This window comes from Tachyglossus aculeatus, chromosome 4 (genome assembly GCF_015852505.1).
Source record: "Tachyglossus aculeatus isolate mTacAcu1 chromosome 4, mTacAcu1.pri, whole genome shotgun sequence".
NCBI lineage: Eukaryota > Metazoa > Chordata > Mammalia > Monotremata > Tachyglossidae > Tachyglossus > Tachyglossus aculeatus.
Window position 1 is genome coordinate 155,568 of NC_052069.1, and position 23,953 is coordinate 179,520.

General features: G+C 45.0%; 1 protein-coding gene across 1 annotated transcript in view; it reads right to left on the bottom strand.

Moving 5' to 3' along the window:
• Positions 1 to 23,953, bottom strand: part of POLN (DNA polymerase nu) — a 197,288-nt gene that overhangs the window by 144,086 nt on the left and 29,249 nt on the right. Inside the window, exons 6-12 of the mRNA XM_038744811.1 lie at positions 23,060 to 23,128; positions 21,499 to 21,559; positions 17,726 to 17,790; positions 13,073 to 13,156; positions 8,483 to 8,578; positions 5,858 to 5,904; positions 5,254 to 5,263 (exon numbers count right to left, since the gene is read on the bottom strand). Coding sequence (XP_038600739.1) covers positions 5,254 to 5,263; positions 5,858 to 5,904; positions 8,483 to 8,578; positions 13,073 to 13,156; positions 17,726 to 17,790; positions 21,499 to 21,559; positions 23,060 to 23,128 — 432 coding nt within the window. The remainder of the gene's footprint in view (positions 1 to 5,253; positions 5,264 to 5,857; positions 5,905 to 8,482; positions 8,579 to 13,072; positions 13,157 to 17,725; positions 17,791 to 21,498; positions 21,560 to 23,059; positions 23,129 to 23,953) is intronic.

The following is a 23,953-nucleotide window of genomic DNA, read 5'->3' on the forward strand; positions in this document are numbered from 1 at the left end:
CTCCAGGAGGCCTTCCCACACTGAGTCCCCTCCTTCCTCTCCCCCTCCTCCCCCCTCCATCCCCCCCGCCTTACCTCCTTCCCTTCCCCACAGCACCTGTATATATGTATATATGTTTGTGTGTATTTATTACTCTCTTCATTTATTTATTTAACTTGTAAATATTTATTCTATTTATTTTATTCTGTTAATATGTTTTGTTTTGTTCTCTGCCTCCCCCTTCCAGACTGTGAGCCCGCTGTTGGGTAGGGACTGTCTCTATCTGCTGCCAAATTGTACTTCCCAAGCGCTTAGTACAGTGCTCTGCACACAGTAAGCGCTCAATAAATACGATTGATTGATTGATGGACAGATCTGTAAGGATTTGCAGTTAGGCTTGTCTAATTATGTACATGTATTCCCTCTAGACAACTGCCAGCTCACCCTAGATTGCTCAGGGATTGCATCTAACAAAACTCTATCACACTATGCTCTCCCAAGCACTTAATGCAGTGTTCTGCACACAGTAAGTGCTCCATAAATGTCATTGATTGATTGACTGGGAGCTTCTTTAGTCTTATAGTGAGGAAGACCAGACCCTCCCACCTGCATACTTCTTTCATTTATGTGAAAGCAAGACAGACTGCCCCAGTTGTTACATTGCCTTTTTGAAGAAACACACAAGGACCAGCATAGCTTAGCGGAAAGAGCACGGGCTTGGGAATCAGAGAAAGCGCTCAATAAATACGAATGAATGAATGAAAAGGCAGCTTTTCCAAGATCAAGGTGTGAGAAAATATTAGAAAGATTTGGGCCTCAGAAAGATGCCTCATGGAGGGAAAAGAAATGAGATTAGGAACTACTAAGTCATAGAATTATCTTTCCAGTAGGGACTGTCTCTACGTGTTGCCAACTTGTACTTCCCAAGCGCTTAGTACAGTGCTCTGCACACAGTAAGCGCTCAATAAATACGATTGATGATGATGATGATGATGAAGAGGGCTTCTATTGTGGCCACGCCTGTCAGCTGAAGGCAGGGAGCAGGCCAGACCTGAGGGCTAGTAAACCAGGTCATGATTTCTTCAGTCTTTGATCACTCAATGAAAAATGCTAGGCAATCCTCTTGAGGCCCGCATACGGAGCCTAAGGACTAGTCAACAGGTAAAGACCCTCCCCACCTCCAAAGCCTTATTGAAGGCCCACCTCCTCCAAGAGGCCTTCCCTGACTAAGCCCTCCTTTCCTCTTCTCCCACTCCCTTCCGCATCACCCTGACTTGCTCCCTTCATTCATTCCCCCCCTCCACCCTCCCATCACTTATGCCCATATCTCGCATTTATTTATTTTCATTAATGGCTGTCTCCCCCTCTAGACTGTAGGCTCATTGTGGGTGGGAAATGTGTCTGTTGATTGTTATACTGTACCCTCCCAAGCGCTTAGTACAATGCTCTGCACACGGTAAATCCTGAATGAATGAAAGAATAGTACTCTCACTCACTCAATCGTATTTATTGAGCACTTACTGTGTGCAGAGCACTGTACTAAGCACTTGGCAAGTACAATTCGGAAACAGAGAGAGGCAATCCCTGCCCACAACGGGCTCATGGCCTAGAAGGGGAGAGACAGACATCAAAACATGTAAACAATCAATCAATCGTACTTATTGAGCACTTACTGTGTGCAGTGTACCCCTTTTAGACTGTGAGCCCACTGTTGGGTAGGGACTGTCTCTGTATGTTGCCAACTTGTACTTCCCAAGCGCTTAGTACAGTGCTCTGCACACAGTAAGCGCTCAATAAATACGATTGATGATGATGATGATGATGGGGGAGGTGGGGGGAGTGGCCAAAGGTTGGAGGAATGCCTTCAGGTCGCTTTCTGGCCAGTTTGTAGACTCTGGAATACCCAGAAGGGTCCCATGATTTTTAATTCATTTATTCATTCATTCATTCAATCGTATTTATTGAGCGCTTACTGTGTGCAGAGCACTGTACTAAGCGCTTGGGAAGTACAAGTTGGCAACATACCTGACTCTGGGATGTTTCCACTGAAGGCAGACCAATTGATTGATAAGGTTTCTACACTGCGTGCCCACTGGTGGGTAGGGTCCGTCTCTAAATGTTGCCAACTTGTACTTCCCAAGCGCTTAGTACAGTGCTCTGCACACAGTAAGCGCTCAATAAATACGATTGAATGAATGAATGAATGAGAAGCAGCATGTCTTAGTGGAGAAAGTCCAGGCCTGGGAGTTGGAGGAACTGGGCTCTAATCCTGGCTCCACAACTTTTCTGCTGTGGGACCCTAAGCAAGTCACTTCACTTTTCTGTGGCTCAGTGACCTCATCTGTAAAATGGGGATTAAGACTGTGAGCCCTAGGTGGGACAGGGACTGTGTCCAACCCCATGATCTTGTGGCTGTCCCGGAGCTTAGTACAGTGTCCGGCATATAGTAAGTGCTTAACCTATACCACTAAAAAAACCAAAGAATAACTAGTTCTCTCAGCTTCCAGGGCCCCTGAGGAGGGTGTGTATGTGTTTGTACGTTTGCGTACGTGTGTACGAGAAGCAGCGTGGCCCAGTGGAAAGGAGCCCGGGTTTTGGAGTCAGAGGTCATGGGTTTGAATCCTGGCTGCGCCAATTGTCAGCTGTGTGACTTTGGGCAAGTCACTTCACTTCTCTGGGCCTCAGTTCCATCATCTGGAAAATGGGGATTAAGACTATGAGCCCCCCGTGGGACAACCTGATCGCCTTGTAACCTCGCCAGCGCTTAGAACAGTGCTTTGCACATAGTAAGCGCTTAATAAATGCCATCATTTGTTTGGCGGGGAGGGCTGAGGAAGGAGGGTGGGCAGAGATTGCTGAGATCTCAACCTCCAGCCTCTCCCCTCTCCAATCTCTACTCTCCATGCGGCTGATGTGCACGGATCGACTTCTGGAAACACCCCGCGGCCTACATCTCTTCTCTCCTCCAGACCCTCCACTGGCTCCCCGTGTCCCCATCTCAATCAATCAATCAATCAATCGTATTTATTGAGCGCTTACTGTGTGCAGAGCACTGGACTAAGCGCTTGGGAAGTCCAAGTTGGCAACATATAGAGACAGTCCCTACCCAACAGTGGGCTCACAGTCTGGAGGCCTTCCCAGACTGAGGCCCTTCCTTCCTCTCCCCCTCGCCCCCCTCTGCATCCCCCCCATCTTACCTCCTTCCCTTCCCCACAGCACCTGTATATATGGATATATGTTTGTACATATTTATTACTCTATTTATTTATCTATTTATTTTACTTGTACATATCTATTCTATTTATTTTATTTTGTTAGTATGTTTGGTTTTGTTCTCTGTCTCCCCCTTTTAGACTGTGAGCCCGCTGTTGGGTAGGGACTGTCTCTATATGCTGCCAACTTGTACTTCCCAAGTGCTTAGTACAGTGCTCTGCACACAGTAAGCGCTCAATAAATGTGATTGATGATGATGATGATGGAGGCCTTCCCAGACTGAGGCCCTTCCTTCCTCTCCCCCTCGTCCCCCTCTCCATCCCCCCCATCTTACCTCCTTCCCTTCCCCACAGCACCTGTATATATGGATATATGTTTGTACATATTTATTACTCTATTTATTTATTTTACTTGTACATATCTATTCTATTTATTTTATTTTGTTAGTATGGTTGATTTTGTTCTCTGTCTCCCCCTTTTAGACTGTGAGCCCACTGTTGGGTAGGGACCGTCTCTATATGTTGCTAACTTGGACTTCCCAAGCGCTCAGTCCAGTGCTCTGCACACAGTAAGCGCTCAATAAATACGATTGATTGATTGATTGATTAAAAGGGGGAGACAGAGAACAAAACCAAGCATACTAACAAAATAAAATAAATAGAATAGATATGTACAAGTAAAATAAATAAATAAATAAATAAATAAATAAATAGAGTAATAAATATGTACAAACATATATACATATATACAGGTCTCGTCTATCTCAGCGCTGACCTCTCGCCCACGTTCTGCCTCCGGCCTGGAAAGCCCACCCTCTTCACGACTGACAGACGATCTCTCTTCTCACCTTCCAAACCTTATTAAAAGCACATCTCTTAATAATAATGACGGCATTTGCTAAGCGCTTACTATGTGCGGAGCCCGGTTCTAAGCGCTGTGGGGGATACAAGGTGATCAGGTTGTCCCACTCGGGGCTCACAGTCTTCATCCCCATTTTACAGATGAGGTAACTGAGACTCAGAGAAGTGAAGTGACTTGCCCAAAGTCACACAGCAGACGTGGCGGAGCCGGGATTAGAACCCATGATCTCTGACTCCCAAGCCTGGGCTCCTTCCACTGAGGCACGCTGCTTCTCTTCTATGAGGCCTTCTTTCATTCATTCAATCGTATTTATTGAACGCTTACTGTGTGCAGAGCACTGTACTAAGCGCTTGGGAAGTACAAGTCGGCAACAGATAGAGACGGTCCCTACCCAATAACGGGATCACAGGCTCTCATTTCCTCTTCTCCCACTCCTTTCCACAACCCCCTTGCGCTTGGATTTGCCCCCTTTATTCAGGCTCAGTGGAAAGAGCCCAGGACTGGGAGTCAGAGGTCATGGATTCTAATCCCGCCTCTGCCACTTGTTTGCTGTGTGACTTTGGGCAAGTCACTTAACTTCTCTGAGCCTCAGTTGCCTCATCTGTAAACTGGGGACTAAGACTGTGAGCCCCACATGGGACAACCTGATCACCTTGTATCCATCTCCCAGCTCTTAGAACAGTGCTTCACACATAGTAATAATAATAATAATGTTGGCATTTGTTAAGCGCTTAGTAATAATAATAATAATATTAATAATAATAATGTGCATAGTAAGTGCTTAACAAATGCCATCATCATTATTATTATTATTATCCCTCCCTCATCCCCACAATCAATCAATCGTAGTTATTGAGCGCTTACTGTGTGCAGAGCACTGTACTAAGCACTTGGGAAGTACAGCACAGCACTTCTGTACATCTCCAAAATTTATTTATTTATATTATTGCCTGTCTACCCCTCTAGACTGTAAGCTCCTTGTGGGCAGGAAACTCTGTTATGTCGTCCTCTCCCAAATGCTTAGTACAGCCCTCTCCATACAGTAAGTGCCCAATAAATACCACTGACTGATGGATTGACTCCGTTTTACAGAAGAGGTTACCGAGGCACAGAGAAGGTAAATGACCTGCTCAAGATCACGCAGACTGGCAGAGCCTAGACTAGAACCCAGCTCTCCTGACTTTCTGTACACAACTCTACTCCCTTACACCTAAAGAGAAAATTCAGAAGATACTGCCATAAAAAGTGCATTTTCTTTTAGACTGTGAGCCCACTGTTGGGTAGGGACTGTCTCTATATGTTGCCAACTTGTACTTCCCAAGCGCTTAGTACAGTGCTCTGCACACAGTAAGCGCTCAATAAATACGATTGATGATGATGATGATTTTCGTTGAACCTGTTTAGCACCCAAATTTCCCAAAGCCAGTTAAGCACACTTACGCCGGAGGACTCTCCCAATTGCTTAATATAGGGTAATCACTCAATAAATCCTATTAATTGATTGATATGGGGTTCAAACAGCCCTCAGGTTGTGGATAGCGTAATGTTGGGGCTCACGTACCAATCTACCTCCGGTTTTGCACGTTCATTATTTGGTTTGTAAACAGACTTGAAAATAAGATATCTAAATCTTTTAAAGTATTGAACATAGTTCAGATAATTTTCCAAAGTGACCTAATGCCAGGTTACGTAGAGCTAAACGTTCGTTTCAATCATGAAGCGTGGAGAGGGCTAACTTTCCCGGTTTAATCATTACGGTTCGAAACGAGAAGAATAAGCTATTTATAAAAAAAAGAAACTGTACTCTAAAATGATCTTGGGTAAAGGATGCAGGTCCCGCAGAGCATTTAACTGGAGAATAAAAATACGCAAATGTTGCCGTCAGAATCCTTTGCCACATTTTCCCGTTTGAACCCCAGAAGATGGTGTTTAATGTCAGGGAGTGATTTCCAAAACAATAATTTTTGAGCCGTTTGCCACTGAGGCCAGCTGGATATAGGCTTGGACCTGGCAGGGTCCCTCTCTCAAGTTTCCCATTATTCTTACTTCCCAAGCGCTTAGTACAGTGCTCTGCACATAGTAAGCGCTCAATAAATACGATTGATTGATTGATTGATTGATTCGGCTTCTCTCTCTAGATTTGCCCCTTTTAGACTGTGAGCCCACTGTTGGGTAGGGACTGTCTCTATATGTTGCCAATTTGTACTTCCCAAGCGCTTAGTACAGTGCTCTGCACATAGTAAGCGCTCAATAAATACGATTGATGATGATGATGATGATGATGATTTGCCAGTTACGCTCTCCAGATTTGCCGCTTACCATCTTTCTTTGCAAAAGCATCCTTCCGGCCCTTAGAGTTGGAATGCTTTTTTCATTCTATCATATTTATCGCGGCGCTTACTGTACTATTTGTACATTTATGGTTCTTTACTTGTATTTTTTATATATTTCTTCATATATTTCATCCTGCGATAGTTGTACTACTACTAATAGTAATGATGGAATTTGTTAAGTCCCTACTGTGTGCGAAGCACTGTTCTAAGAGCTGGGGGGGGGGGGGGATACAAGGTGGTCAGGTTGTCCCTGATGGGGCTCACAGTCTTAATCCCCATTTTACAGAAGTGGTAACTGAGGCTCAGAGAATAATAATGATGGCATTTATTAAGCACTTACTATCTGCAAAGCACTGTTCTAAGCACTGGGGAGGTTACAAGGTGATCAGGTTGTCCCACGGGGGGCTCACAGTCTTCATCCTCATTTTACAGGTGAGGTAACTGAGGCCCAGAGAAGTGACGTGACTTGCCCAAAGTCACACAGCTGGCAATTGGCAGAGCCGGGATTTGAACCCATGGCCTCTGACTCCAAAGCCCGGGCTCTTTCCACTGAGCCACGCTGCTTCTCTAGTTCCTGTTCCATCCCCGTTTGTCCCTCCCATTCCCACTAATTGTAAATAATCTGTGTCCATCTCCCTCATTAGGTCGTAAACCCTTGGAAGGCATAGATGATGATTAATAATCATCAATCATATTTATTGAGCACTTACTGTGTGCAGAGCACTGTACTAAGCGCTTAGCACTGTACTAATAATAATAACTGCGGGATTTGTTAAGGGCTTACTATGTGCCGAGAGCCATTCTAACCCCTGGTGCAGATACACGATGATAATAATAATAATACTTGTTCATTCATTCATTCATTCAATTGTATTTATTGAGCGCTTACTGTGTGCAGAGCACTGTACTAAGCGCTTGGGAAGTACAAGTTGGCAACATCTAGAGATGGTCCCTACCCAACAGTGGGCTCACAGTCTAGAAGGGGGAGACAGAGGACAAAACCAAACATATTAACAAAATAAAATAAGTAGAATAAATATGTACAAGTAAAATAAATAAATAAATAGAGCAATAAATATGTACAAACATATATACATATATACAGGTGCCGTGGGGAATGGCAACATATAGAGATGGCCCCTCCCCAACAGTGGGCTCACAGTCTAGATGGGGGAGACAGATGACAAAACCAAACATACTAACAAAATAAAATAAGTGGAATAAATATGTACAAGTAAAATAAATAAATAAATAGAGTAATAAATATGTACAAACATATATACATATATACAGGTGCTGTGGGGAATGGCAACATATAGAGACGGCCCCTCCCCAACAGTGGGCTTACAGTCTAGATGGGGGAGACAGACGACAAAACCAAACATATTAACAAAATAAAATAAGTAGAATAAATATGTACAAGTAAAATAAATAAATAAATAGGGTAATAAATCTGTACAAACATATATACATATATACAGGTGCTGTGGGGAAGGAGGTAAGGTGGGGGGGATGGAGAGGGGGAGGAGGGGGCTCAGTCTGGGAAGGCACTTACTATGTGCCAAGCCCTGTTCTAAGCGCTGGGCAAGTTAATCGGGTTGGACACAGTCCCTGTCTCACATGGGGCTCACACTCTTAATCCCCATTTTACAGATAAGGTAAGTGAGGCCCAGAGAAGTGAAGTGACTTGTCCAAGGTCGCACAACAGACTTGCAGCAGAGCTGATGAACCCAGATCCTTCTGACTCCCAAGTCAAGGCTCTATCCAATCAATCAATCAATCAATCGTATTTATTGAGTGCTTACTATGTGCAGAGCACTGTACTAAGCGCTTGGGAAGTACAAATTGGCAACACATAGAGACAGTCCCTACCCAACAGTGGGCTCACAGTCTAAAAGGGGGAGACAGAGAACAGATCCAAACATACCAACAAAATAAAATAAATAGGATAGAAATGTACAAGTAAAATAAATAAATAAGTAAATAAATATTTATCCACTAAGCCACGCTGCTGGGGTATCACGTCTCCGCTTTCTTTAGGTCTCTCTCAAGTGCCAAAAAAATAAAGAAAAGGAGGAACAGATCTGAATTCTCACCGCAGCCTCTGAGGTGGATGGGTATTTCCGGCGCTGAGTTCGGGGAAGAGGCTTACTTTTGCACAGCAGATGCAACTTGAATTTGTCGTACAAAATCTACGGGAGAGGTAACATTAAAATCAACGAAGAGCTTTATCAATCAATCAATCAATCAATCGTATTTATTGAGCACTTACTGTGTGCAGAGCACTGTACTAAGCGCTTGGGAAGTACAAGTTGGCAACATATACTGGCCCTACCCAACAGTGGGCTCACAGTCTAAAAGGGTGGGGGGGGGGATGAATTTAGGTTTATGATGATGATGATGATGATGGCATTTGTTAAGCGCTTACTATGTGCAAAGAACAGTTCTAAGCGCTGGGGGGATACAAGGTGATCAGGTTGTCCCACAAGGGGCTCATAATCTTAATCTCCATTTTCCAGATGAGGGAACTGAAGCCCAAAGTCACACAGCTGACAAGTGGCGGAGCCGGGATTTGAACCCATGACTCTGACTCCAAAACCTGGGCTCTTTCCACTGAGCCACGCCGCTTCTCATGCTGAGCCATGCTGCTTCTCATGCTGCAGATGTGGTAACTGAGGCACAAAGAAGTTAAGTGACTTGCCCAAGTGCACTCGGAGACGATCACTCATCCTATCCTCCCTTCAAGGCCCTACTGAGAGCTCACCTCCTCCAGGAGGCCTTCCCACACTGAGCCCCCTCCTTCCTCTCCCCCTCTCCGTCCCCCCGCCTTACCTCCTTCCCCTCCCCACAGCCCCTGTATATATATGTTTGTACATATTTATTACTCTGTTTATTTATTTTACTTGTACATATCTATTCTATTTATTTTATTTTCTTTAATATGTTTTGTTTTGTTGTCTGTCTCCCCCTTCTAGACTGTGAGCCCACTGTTGGGTAGGGACCGTCTCTAGATGTTGCCAACTTGGACTTCCCAAGCGCTTATGAGATGAAACGTTGCCGCAACACTGTCCGGGCGCTTAGTAGGGTGCTCGGCACACAGTAAGCGCTCAGTAGATACAGTTGAATTAGTGAATGGAATAAGAGTCCAGCATAAACCAAGGAGCAAAGGTAAACTATCTGTTAAAACATGGCGGCACGATTCCATTAGGATCAATCGATCATCATTCATTCATTCATTCAATCGTATTTATTGAGTGCAGAGCACTGTACTAAGCGCTTACCATCATCATCATCTATGGTATTTATTGAGCACTTACTACGCACAAAGCACTGTACTAAGCGCTTGGGAGAGTACAATACAACCAAACTTAAACACATTTGCTGCCCATAACGAGCTTACAGTCTCAAGAGATCGATCTAGACTGTGAGCCCGCTGTTGGGTAGGGACCGTCTCTATATGTTGCCAACCTGTACTTCCCAAGCGCTCAGTACAGTGCTCTGCACACAGTAAGCGCTCAATAAATTCGATTCAATGAATGAATGGATGAATTTATTTATTTATTTTACTTGTACATATTTATTCTATTTATTTTATTTTGTTAATGTTTCGTTTTGTTGTCTGTCTCCCCCTTCTAGCCTGTGAGCCCATTGTTGGGTAGGGACCGCCTCTATATGTTGCCAACTTGTACTTCCCAAGCGCTTAGTACAGTGCTCTGCACACAGTAAGCCCTCAATAAATACGATTGAATGAATGAATGAATAAATACAATTGAATGAATGAATGATCAATGGAATTGATTGAGAGCTTATTAATAATAACGACGGTATTTGTTAAGCGCTTACTACGTGACAACCACCGTTCTAAGTGCTGGGATCGAGACAAGATCATCAGGTTGCCCCACGTGGGGCTTACAGCCTTAATCCCCATTTTACAGATGAGGTAACTGAGGCATAGAGAAATGAAATGATTTTCCCAAGGTCACACAGCTGACAAGTGGCGGAGCCGGGATCATCATCATCAATCTTATTTATTGAGCGCTTACTGTGTGCAGAGCACTGTACTAAGCACTTGGGAAGTACAAATTAGAACCCACGACCTCTGTCTCCCAAGCCCGGGCTCTTTCCATCAAGCCATGCCGCTTCTCACTTAGAACGGCACTCAATGATTGGGAGAGTACTACACCACAAAGTTGGGAGACACATTCCCTATCCACAACGAGCTTATAAAATCCAGAGGGAAAGAAGACATTAATATAAATAAATGACGATTTTGACACCTGTCTCCATGTTTTGTTTTGTCGTCTGTCTCCCCCTTCTAGACCGTGAGCCCGTTGTTGGGTAGGGACCGTCTCTATCTGTTGCCGACTTGGACTTCCCAAGCGCTTAGTACAGTGCTCTGCACACAATAAATACGACTGAATGAATGGAGGAATGAAAATATGGATATAAGTGCTGTGGGGCTGAGGGGAGGGTGAATAAATGGGGCAAATTCAGGTGCAGGGATGATGCTGATGGGAGTGGGAGAAGGGGAAATGAGGGATTTCAATCTAGAGGGGATGACAGACATTAATATAAATAATAATGGCATTTATTAAGCGCTTACTATGTGCAAAGCACTGTTCTTAAGCGCTGGGGAGGTTACAAGGCAATCAGGTTGTCCCACATGGGGTTCACAGTCTTCATCCCCATTTTTCAGATGAGGCCCAGAGAAGTGAAGTGACTTGCCCAAAGTCACACAGCTGACAATTGGCAGAGTCGGAATTTGAACCCATGACCTCGGACTCCAAAGCCCGGGCTCTTTCCACTGGGCCACACCGCTTCTCCGCTTGTCAGCTGTGTGACTTTGGGCAAGTCACTTCACTTCTCTGGGCTCCAGTTCCCTCATCTGTAAAATGGGGATTAAGACTGTGAGCCTCACGTGGGACAACCTGATCACCTTGTATCCCCCCAAAGCTTAGAACAGTGCTTCGCACATAGTAAGCGCTTAACAAATACCATGATTATTATTATTATTATATGGACATAAGTGCTGTGGGGCTGAGGGAGGGGTGGATAAAGGGGGCAAACTCAAGTGCCCATATGATGCAGAAGGGAGTGGGAGATGAGTCCTTTTCGACTGTGAGCCCACTGTTGGGTAGGGACTGTCTCTATATGTTGACAACTTGTACTTCCCAAGCGCTTAGTACAGTGCTCTGCACACAGTAAGCGCTCAATAAATATGATTGATGATGAGGAGGAAATGAGGGTTTAGAGAGAGCGTAGAATGAGGGCTTAAGGTCAGAGCAAACAGGGAGTCTTCTAGACTGTGAGCCCGTTGTTGGGTAGGGACCATCTCTATATAATAATAATAATAATAATGATGGCATTTGTTAAGTGCTTACTATGTGCAGAGCACTGTTCTAAGCGCTGGGGGAGGATACAAGATGATCAAGTTGTCCCACGTGGGACTCACAGTCTTCATCCCCATTTTACAGATGAGGGAACTGAGGCTCAGAGAAGTTAAGTGACTTGCCCAAGGTCAGACAGCAGACATGTGGCAGAGTCGGGATTCGAACCCATGACCTCTGACTCCAAAGCCCGAGCTCTTTCCACTGAGCCACACTGCTTCTTTAGCCACGCTGCTTCTCTATGTTGCCAGCTTGTACTTCCCAAGCACATAGTATAGTGCTCTGCACACAGTAAGCGCTCAATAAATAATAATAATAATAATAATGGCATTTATTAAGTGCTTACTATGTGCAAAGCACTGTTCTAAGCGCTGGGGAAGTTACAAGGTGATCAGGTTGTCCCACGGGGGGCTCACAGTCTTAATCCCCATTTTACAGATGAGGTCCCTGAGGCCCAGAGAAGTGAAGCGACTTGCCCAAAGTCACACAGCTGACAAGTGGCAGAGCCGGGATTGGAACCCATGACCTCTGACTCCAAAGCCCGGGCTCTTTCCGCTGAGCCATGCTGCTTCTCTACAATTGAATGAAGGAATGCCATAGTCTTTTAGTCTTTTAGACTGTCTTTTTAGTCTTTTAGTCTTTTAGATTGTCTTTCTAGTCAGTCTTTTAGTCTTTAGTCCTTTAGACTGTGAGCCCACTGTTGGGTAGGGACCGTCTCTATATATTGCCAACCTGGACTTCCCAAGCGCTTAGTCCAGTGCTCTGCACACAGTCAGCGCTCAATAAATACGATTGATGCCCACTGTTGGGTAGGGACTGTCTCTATATGTGGCCAATTTGTACTTCCCAAGCGCTTAGTCCAGTGCTCTGCACACAGTAAGTGCTCAATAAATACGATTGATGCCCACTGTTGGGTAGGGACTGTCTCTATATGTTGCCAACTTGGACTTCCCAAGCGCTTAGTCCAGTGCTCTGCACGCAGTAAGCGCTCAATAAATACGATTGATTCCCACTGTTGGGTAGGGACTGTCTCTATATGTTGCCAACTTGGACTTCCCAAGCGCTTAGTCCAGTGCTCTGCACGCAGTAAGCGCTCAATAAATACGATTGATGATGATGATGATGATGATGATGATGAATGAGCCACCACTGTCTTGAGTGAGAATGCTGCAAGAGGGAGAGAGGGGGCCAGCACAACTGGCAGCCACCGGGCCTTGCCCCCCTCGACCCCCCGGGGGTCCCCAACAGGGGAGGGGGCTTGAAGCCGCTGCTTGAGACACACAGAAAGCGAGGCCATACCTCTCTGAGCTGATGGCTGCTGGTCAAAAGGAACCGTTCTCCGGCCTGGAAGTGGGCCTGCTGCTCCAGTTCCGTCAGGCGGACCTGGGAAAGGGGAAAAATCCGGGAATATGCTACCTTCCCCTAATCCCGGCTCCCCGAGGGAACTGAAGTTTCAACCTTTGGTGCTGGGCCCCCAAGTAGCTGAGTTTGTGTGACCAGAGTTCAGTTAACCGCACTGTGTTCCCACACTGCACTAGAGAAGCAGCGTGGCTCAGTGGAAAGAGCCCGGGCTTTGGAGTCAGAGGTCATGGGTTCGAATCCCGGCTCCGCCACATGTCTGCTGTGTGACCTTGGGCAAGTCACTTAACTTCTCTGAGCCTCAGTTACCTCATCTGTAAAATGGGGATTAAGACTGTGAGCCTCACGTGGGACAACCTGATCACTTTGTATCCCCCCAAGCGCTTAGAACAGTGCTTTGCACCTAGTAAGCGCTTAACAAATGCCAACATTATTATTATTATTATTGATCTCTTCGTCCCTTCAAAGCCCTCCTCCAGGAGGCCTTCCCAGACTGAGCCCCCGTTTTCCTCTCCTCCTCCCCACGCCCCCCACACTACCTCCTTCCCCTCCCCACTGCACTTGTATATATTGGTACAGATTTATTACTTTATTTGACTTGTACATATTTACTATTCTGTTTATTTTGTAAATGATGTGCATACAGCTTTAATTCCATTTGTTCTGACGATTTGGACACCTGTCTACATGTTTTGTTTTGTTGTCTGTCTCCCCCTTCTAGACTGTGAGCCCGTTGGTGGGTAGGGACCGTCTCTGTATGTTGCCGACTTGTACTTCCCAAGCGCTTAGTACAGTGCTCTGCACACAGTAAGCGCTCAATAAATACGTTTGAATGAATGAATGAATGCCAGGGCACTGTTCTGATCCCCCTCCGCAGGGCAGGCTGAACAACATTCAGCGCCCCAGTGCTTTAGAGAGTCGGGTCTCTCTCCACGTTAATAATAATAATAATAATAATAATGGCATTTGTTAAGCGCTTACCATGTGCCAAGCACTGTTCTAAGCGCTGGGAAGGGATGCAAGGTGATCAGGTTGTCCCCCGTGGGGCTTGCAGTCTTTACCCCCATTTTACAGATGAGGTAACAGGCCCAGAGAAGTGAAGTGACTTGCCCAAGGTCACACAGCAGACATGTGGCGGAGCCGGGATTCGAACCCATGACCGCTGACTCCAAAGTCCGGACTTTTTCCACTGAGCCACGCTGCTTCTCAGTAATAATAATGATGGCATTTGTTAAGCGCTTACTATGTGCAGAGCACTGTTCTAAGCGCTGGTGGGGGGGATACAAGATGATCAAGTTGTCCCACGTGGGGCTCACAGTCTTCACCCCATTTTACAGATGAGGTAACTGAGGCTCAGAGAAGTTAAGTGACTGGCCCAAGGTCACACAGCAGACATGTGGCGGAGTCGGGATTCGAACCCATGACCTCTGACTCCAAAGCCCGGGCTCTTTCCACTGAGCCATGCTGCTTCTTAAGGCACGCTAAGAAAATACAGCACATTTTAAACCTAATAATAATAATGGTATTTATTATTAATGATATTAATAATGACGGCATTTATTAAGCGCTTACTAGGTGCAAAGCACTGTTCTAAGCGCCGGGGAGGTTACAGGGTGATCAGGTTGTCCCACGGGGGGCTCACAGGCCCAGAGAAGTGAAGTGACTTGCCCAAAGTCACACGGCTGACAAGTGGCAGAGCTGGGATTTGAACCCATGATCTCTGGCTCCAAAGCCCGGTTTCTTTCCACTGAGCCACTAAATATTCCACTAAATATTACTCCATTTATTTATTTATTTTATTTGTACATATTTGTTCTAATTATTTTATTTTGTTAATATGTTTTATTCTGTTGTCTGTCTCCCCCTTCTAGACTGTGAGCCCACTGTCGGGTAGGGACCGTCTCTATATGTTGCCAACTTGTACTTCCCAAGCGCTTAGTACAGTGCTCTGCACACAGTAAGTGCTCAATAAATGTGATTGAATGAATGAATGAGTGAATGAATGTGCCATGCTGCTTCTCAAGCGCTAACTATGGTCCAGGCACTGTACTGAGTGCTGGGTAATAATAATAATAATGATGGCATTTGTTGAGCACTTACTATGTGCAAAGCACTGTTCTAAGCTCTGGGGGGGATACAAGGTGATCAGGTTGTCCCACGTGGGGCTCACAGTCTTCATCCCCATTTTACAGATGAGGGAACTGAGGCTCAGAGAAGTTAAGCAGCATGGCTCAAGGGAAAGAGCCCGGGCTTTGGAGTCAGAGGTCGTGGGTTTGAATCCTGCCTCCACCACATGCCTGCTGTGTGACCTTGGGCAAGTCACTTCACTTCTCTGAGCCTCAGTTACCTCATCTGGAAAATGTTGACTGACTGTAAGCCCCACGTGGGACAACCTGATCACCTTGTATCCCCTCGGCGCTTACAACAGTGCTTGCACAAAGTAAGCGCTTAACAAATGCCATCATTATTATTATTATTATTTAAGCGGCTTACCCAAGGTCACACAGCAGACATGTGGCGGAGCTGGGATTAGAACCCAGGACCTCTGACTCCCGAGCCCGGGCTCTTTCCTTGGACACGGTCCCGGTCCCACTTGGGGCTCACGGTCCCGTTTTACAGATGAGGTCACTGAGACCCAGAAAAGTGAAGTGCCTTGCCTAAGATCACACAGCAGACAAGGGGCGGAGTCGGGATTAGAACCCACGACCTTCTGATTCCCAGGCCTGTGCTCTGTCATTACGCCAGTGCTGCTTCAACATTATACAGCGCTCCTGAAGGGCCAGACTTAGAGCAATCAATCAATCAATCAATCAGTCAATCAATCAATCAAATTGATTGAGTGCTTAGTGTGTGCAGAAGACAATAAAGCTCTGGTAGACATGTTTCCTGCTCACAAGGATGGTTTATAAGAAAGCCGCTTGGCTTAGTGGATAGAGCATGTGACTGGGAGTCAAAAGAACCCGAGTTCTAATCCCGCCTCTGCCGCTTGTCTGCCGCGTGACCTTGGCCAAGTCACTTCACCTCTCTGTGCCTCAGTTACCTCATCTGTGAAATGGGGATTAATGGGAGAAGCAGCGTGGCTCACTGGAAAGAGCCCGGGCTTTGGAGTCAGAGTTCATGGGTTCAAATCCCGGCTCTGCCAATTGTCTTTGGGCAAGTCACTTCACTTCTCTGGGCCTCAGTTCCCTCATCTGTAAAATGGGGATGAAGACTGTGAGCCCCCCGTGGGACAACCTGATCACCTTGTAAACTCCCCAGCGCTTAGAACAGTGCTTTGCACATAGTAAGCGCTTAATAAATGCCATTATTATTATTATTCAATCAATCAATCAATCGTATTTATTGAGCGCTTACTATGTGCAGAGCACTGTACTAAGCGCTTGGGAAGTACAAATTGGCAACACATAGAGACAGTCCCTACCCAACAGTGGGCTCACAGTCTAATAATTATTATCATTAAGACTGGGAGTCCAATGCGGGACATGGATTGGGTCCAACCTGATTAGAGTGCATCGATCCCAGCGCTTAGTACAACCCTGGCACATAGTAAGCGTGTGACAAATATCAAAAAAAAAAGGAGCTTACAGTCGAGTCTGCAATTTCATTTTTGAGCCCAGCCACGCGAACAATAGAAGTGTTATTGATTTAAGCGTTAATTCACAATAAATGATTGAGCAAATAGCCTATGGAGGCGATTACCTGTATATATGTATATATGTTTGTACATATCTTTTTACTCTATTTATTTATTTATTTATTTAATTTATTTCTACATATCTGTTCTATTTTATTTTGTTAGTATGTTTGGTTTTGTTCTCTGTCTCCCCCTTTTAGACTGTGAGCCCACCGTTGGGTAGGGACTGTCTCTGTATGTTGCCAATTTGTACTTCCCAAGCGCTTAGTACAGTGCTCTGCACATAGTAAGCGCTCAATAAATACGATTGATGATGATGATGATTTAATGAGAACTTTTCAGCTCTTGAGCTGAACCAACTGGGAAGTTGCATGTGTTTTAAGGGCTAATCTTTCAACTGGGGCCCAGTGGTGGGTTCCCTCCTCTCCGGACCTTGATCCCTCTCCGAGGCGGGGACCGTGTTTGATCCGACTGTCTTGGATCCGCTCCAGTGTTCGCCACCTAAATCATCAATCGTATTTATTGAGCGCTTACTATGTGCAGAGCACTGTACGAAGCGCTTGGGACGTACAAATTGGCAACATCTAGAGACAGTCCCTACCCAACAGTGGGCTCACAGTCTAAAATACCAGTCTAAATACCAGAGTTATAGAAGTTAAGCGGAAGAAGTCCAGACTACTGCCTCGAAACCTTATCTAACTGCAAATTCCGAAAAGCATCAGACTAGCCGGGGCGCTTAATAACACTGACGAGAAAACAAAGAGGATCATATGTTTTGCATAGTTTCTCAATGAACCAGAGATAAGATAATTCACCCGTTATCATTTGGGTAACTCGCTGAAATGACCAGAATTCCCGTCGGAACACTAAATATTACCACCGGGTAACCTCGCTTCTGCATATTGTGGGGACGGGAGCACCGGAGCGGGGAAAACATTTACAAAAATAATCTCATTTACCCCAAGAAGTTCTGACGTCCTTCGCAGTTCTTCTTGGTTCACCTGAATCTTCTGGCTTTCCATCACTAGAAATCAAAGAACCAACCAGAGTAGTAATGCCGGTAAGATTATTTACTAAGTGCTGACTGTGTGCTGAGCACTGTACTAAGCGTTAAGTGGATTTTGGCCACGGTCCCTGGCTTTCAAGGGGCTCACAATCAAAGAATAAAAGCCAGGGAGAGGGCCCTGGTGACAGACATCTAAAGGGAAATGAAACAATAAATCACTACAACAGAACCGGTAAGGACAAATACTCCAAAAGGAATAGCGTTCTCTGGCTCTAGAATGTAAGCTTGTTGTGGGCAGGGAATGTGTCTGTTTATTGTTGTACTGTAATAATAATAATAATAATAATAATAATAATAATAATAATAATGGCATTTATTAAGCGCTTACTATGTGCAAAGCACTGTTCCAAGCGCTGGGGAGGTTACAAGGTGATCAGGTTGTCCCACGTGGGGCTCACAGTCTTAATCCCCATTTTACAGATGAGGTAACTGAGGCACAGAGAAGTTAAGTGACTTACCCAAAGTCACACAGCTGACAATTGGTGGAGCCGGCATTCGAACTCATGGCCTCCGACTCCAAAGCCCGTGCTCTTTCCACTGAGCCACGCTGCTTCTCTCAAGCGCTTAGTACAGTACTTGGCACACTGCAAGAACTCAATACAATTGAATGAAGAGAAGCAGCATGGCTCAGTGGAAAGAGCACGGGCTTGGGAGCCAGAGGTCACGGGTTCTAATCCCGGCTCCGCCACTTGATGATGATGATGATGGTATTTGTTAAGTGCGTACTATGCACAAAGCACTGTTCTAAGCGCTGGGGAGGTTACAAGGTGATCAGGTTGTCCCATGGGGGGCTCACAGTATTAATCCCCATTTTCCAGATGAGGGAACTGAGGCCTAGAGAAGCGAAGTGACTTGCCCAAAGTCACCCAGCTGACAGTTGGCCGAGCCGGGATTTGAACCCATGACCTCTGACTCCAAAGACCGGGCTCTTTCCACTGAGCCACGCCGCTTCTCCACTTAGCTGTGTGACTTTGGGCAAGTCACTTAACTTCTCTGTGCCTCAGTTCCCTCACCTGTAAAATGGGGATTAAGACTGTGAGACCCACATGGGACAACCTGATCACCTTGTATCCCCGCCCCCAGCACTTAGAACAGTGCTTTGCACATAGTAAGCGCTTAACAAATGCCATCATCATTATTATTATTATTATTATTATTATGAATGAATGGCTAGATGATCCAAATTTCAGGCTCCCCACAGTTCTGGGTCCAAAAGCCACAGTGACAGTCACGGGCAAACTCCACGGCCTTCCTGACGTTTGGTAGAGCCACGCCGGCTAGAATGTTCGATGGGATTTCCAAATTTCAAACTCCTCTCAGTCCACTGAGGAGTCTTCCGAGATTTACACCTGCTGCCCGAAGGAGCCAGTGAGATTCAAAAAGATACTAAAGTTACTAAAATATGCTAAAGCGGACTGGTGCATAGCACTATTCATCTGCCCTAGCAAATAATCCAATGAGCCTTTTAGGAGCAGCCTGTTTCCTCTCTCCCTGCACTCCATTCCGCATCCCTGCTCCTAATAATAATAATAATAATGGCATTTATTAAGCACTTACTATATGCAAAGCACTGTTGTAAGCACTAGGGAGGTTACAAGGTGATCAGGTTGTCCCACTGGGGGCTCACAGTCTTAATCCCTATTTTACAGATGAGGGAACAGAGGCCCAGAGAAGTGAAGTGACTTGCCCAAAGTCACACAGCTGAGAATTGGCGGAGCCGGGATTTGAACCCATGACCTCTGACTCCAAAGCCCGGGCTCTTTCCACTGCTTCTATATGTTATTACTATAATAATAATTGTGGCGTTTGTTAAGTGCTTACTACGTGCTGGGAGTTATGCTAAGCGCGGGGTTGATACAAGGAAACCAGGTTGGACACAATCCCTGTCCCTTATGGGGCTCTCAGTCTTAATCCCCATTTTACAGATGAGGGCACTGAGGCACAGAGAAGTGAAGTGACTTGCCCTAGGTCACACACGGCGGACAAGTGGCCAAGCCGGAATTAGAACCCAGGTCCTTCTGATTCCCAGGCCCGTGCTCTGTCCTCTAGGCCACGCTGCTTCACGCTGTCTCCTAACCATCCCGAATGCCAAGCGGACCCGAGGAAGTACAAATTAAGTGCGGTTGTGGATTCAATCAATCAATCAATCAATCAATCAATCAATCGTATTTATTGAGCGCTTACTGTGTGCAGAGCACTGTACTAAGCGCTTGGGAAGTACAAGTTGGCAACAAATTCGGGATGGAGACGGTCTGTGAAGGCGAAAGAGAGTGGAGACAGAGAGGACAGACTCCAAGGTAGCGTGCTTCGGGGACAAGGGGGATTCAGTCGTATTTATTGAGCGCTTACTGTGTGCAGGGCACTGGACTAAGCGCTTGGGAAGGACAAGTCGACAACATATGGAGACGGTCCCTACCCAACAGCGGGCTCACGGTCTAGAAGCAGAGAAGCTCAGTGAGAAGCAGCGTGGCTCAGTGGACAGAGCACGGGCTTTGGAGTCAGAGGTCATGGGTTCGAATCCCGGCTCCGCCACATGTCTGCTGTGTGTCCTTGGGCAAGTCACTTCACTTCTCTGAGCCCCAGTTCCCTCATCTGTAAAATCGGGATTAAGACTGTGAGCCCCACGTGGGACAACCTGATCACCTTGTATCCCCCCAGCGCTTAGAACAGTGCTTTGCACATAGTAAGCGCTTACCAAATGCCACCATTATTATTATTATTAGAAGGGGGAGAGAGACGACAAAACAAAACATGGAGACAGGTATCAAAGTCATCAGGATGGGGAACTTAGGTGGAAGTGTTAGGTTTTGGAGAAAAATGAGGAGTTCTGCTTTGTCAGGTGGTGGTTGAGTTACTTGTCGGTTGGTGGGTTATTTGTGCGGCAATGGCCTCCCCCTCTTGACGGTAAGCTCGTTGTGGGCAGGGAACACGTCTATCAAATGTATATATGTGTATATATATATATATATATATATATATATTTGTACATATTTATTACTCTATTTATTTTACTTGTACATATCTATTCTATTTATTTTATTTGGTTGGTATCATCATCATCATCATCAATCATATTTATTGAGCGTTTACTATGTGCAGAGCACTGTACTAAGCGCTTGAATAATAATGATAACAATGCAGCTGGTATACAACAAGGCTTTCAAAATGGACCTTTGTCCCCTCTCTTTTTTTCCACAACCTGAATAATCAACCATGATTCAAGCTCTTCCTGGTATGTTTGGCTTTGTTCTCTGTCTCTCCCTTTTAGACTGTGAGCCCACTATTGGGCAGGGACTGTCTCTCTATGTTGCCAACTTGGACTTCCCAAGCGCTTAGTCCAGTGCTCTGCACACAGTAAGCACTCAATAAATACGATTGATGATGATGATCAAATCTGTTATAGCATAACTCTCCCAAGTGCTTAGCACAGTGCTCTGTGCACAGAACAATGTTCAATAAATACGACCGATCGCTTGAGGATGGGGACAGAGTAGAGCCCACTAGATTCACCAGCATCAATCGTATTTATTGAGCGCTTACTATGTGCAGAGCACTGTACTAAGCGCTTGGGAAGTACAAATTGGCAACATATAGAGACAGTCCCTCCCCAACAGTGGGCTCACAGTCTAAAAGGGGAAAGTAGGCCAGTTGAGACCTCTTCCTTACCTGCCAAAATCGGTATCAGGGGGAGCTCCAAAGTGTGAAATAAGCGCCACAAGCCACAAACCTAGGGGGTACGATAAGAGCAAGTCACTCTAAATTGTCTTCTTCAATTACCAGATGCATGTTTCTCTCGTACATATTTATTACTCTATTTATTTATTTATTTATTTATTTATTTTACTTGTACATTTCTTTCCTATTTATTTTATTTTGTTGGTATGTTTGGTTCTGTTCTCTGTCTCCCCCTTTTAGACTGTGAGCCCACTGTTGGGTAGGGACTGTCTCTATGTGTTGCCAATTTGTACTTCCCAAGCGCTTAGTACAGTGCTCTGCACATAGTAAGCGCTCAATAAATACGATTGATTGATTGATTGATTGATTCCATTGAGAGACCGTCAATTCAGCTGGGAAAGTCACTCCGTGGGTTTGTTTTTCGTTTTATTTCCAAGCAAAAAGAGATCGAGCGTGAGAGATTTTTAAACCAAATAGAAATCAGGGGCCCGCTGGCCTTGAGACTTTGGGAAACGAAAATGTGGACGGTCATTTCAGTTCGGCTTTACGGCGCTGCCACTTAAATCTGCATAAACATCACAGGCCCGGGTTTGGCCTAGATTTCTAGTTTCTAGATTAATTTTTAATTTCTAGATTACAGTGCTCTGCACATAGTAAGCGCTCAATAGATACGATTGATGATGCTTTCTAACTGCTGAGAGAAAGGAAAAAGAAACATTCTGTAGTCCAATTAGGAGAAGCAGTGGAGCCTAACAGAAAAAGCATGGGGTTGGGAAGCAGAGGACCTGGGTTCTAATTCTGGCTCCACCACATACCTGGGCAAGTCACTTCACTACTCTGTGCCTCAGTTACCTCATCTGTAAAATGGAGATTAAGACTGTGAGCCCCATAGAGAAGCAGTGCGGCTCAGTGGAAAGAAAACGGGCTTTGGAGTCAGAGGTCATGGGTTCAAGTCCCGGCTCCGCCAACTGTCAGCTGTGCGACTTTGGTCAAGTCACTTCACTTCTCTGTGCCTCAGTTACCTCATCTGTAAAGTGGGGATGAATCAATCAATCAATCAATCAATCGTATTTATTGAGCGCTTACTGTGTGCAGCGCACTGTACTAAGAGCTTGGGAAGTACAAGTTGGCAACATACAGAGACAGTCCCTACCCAAAAGTGGGCTCACAGTCTTAATCCCCATTTTCCAGATGAGGGAACTGAGGCCCAGAGATGAAGACTGTGAGCTCCCTGTGGGACAACCTGATCACCCTGTAACCTCCCCAGTGCTTAGAACAGTGCTTTGCACATAGTAAGCACTTAACAAATTCCCTCATTATTATTATTTTTATATGGGATGGGGACTTTGTCCAACCTGATTATCTTGTATCTACCCCATATTATTAGAATAATATGTCAAGCACATAGTAAGTGCTTAACAAGTACCATTATTATTATTATTGTTATTAACACAAATGATTTTCCAATTACACGTACAAAATAATCACCTCATGTGTCTAGAGACAGTAGACAGAACCCTAATTCTAGTATTTCAGATTGTGAAAATCTTGCCTGTAACTTAGTACAAAGATCCATCGTCAGTCTGTAAAGAATCTTCAGGTTTGCACATAAATTCTGTTCCTGATAAGAGAAGTTGGAATTTCCATATGAAATAATCAGATAGATCAATCAATCAATCAATCAATCAATCCTATTTATTGAGCGCTTACTGTGTGCAGAGCACTGTACTAAGCGCTTGGGAAGTACAAGTTGGCAACATATAGAGACAGTTATCATCATCATCATCAATCGTATTTATTGAGCGCTTACTGTGTGCAGAGCACTGTACTAAGCGCTTGAGAAGTACAAATTGGCAACATATAGAGACAGTTCCTACCCAACAGTGGGCTCACAGTCTAAACGGGGGAGACAGAGAACAAAACCAAGCATGCTAACAAAATAAAATAAATAGAATAGATATGTACAAGTAAAATAAATAGAGTAATAAATATGTACTAGATAGATGAGATAGATGAGAAAATCACACTGACCAGAGCCTTCTAAGTTTCTACAGGATTGGAGAAAGATTTAAAAACCAACCTTTCTATCCCACCAACATCAGAAACGGTCAAGTCTTGGAAATACCCGCTTATCGGGGGAGAAACCAAATGTACCCCAAATTAGTTTCGTTCAATCTTTTAACATTCTACTTCCAAGTTGAAGAAAGCGGGGGGCATGGCTTTACAGTATATATCAATCAATCAATCGTATTTATTGAACGCTTACTGTGTGCAGAGCACTGTACTAAGCACTTGGGAAGTACAAGTTGGTAACATATAGAGACGGTCCCGACCCAACAGCGGGCTCACAGTCTAAAAGGGGGAGACAGAGAACAAAACCAAACGTACTAACAAAATAAAATGAATAGAATAGATATGTACAAGTAAAATAAATAAATAAATAGAG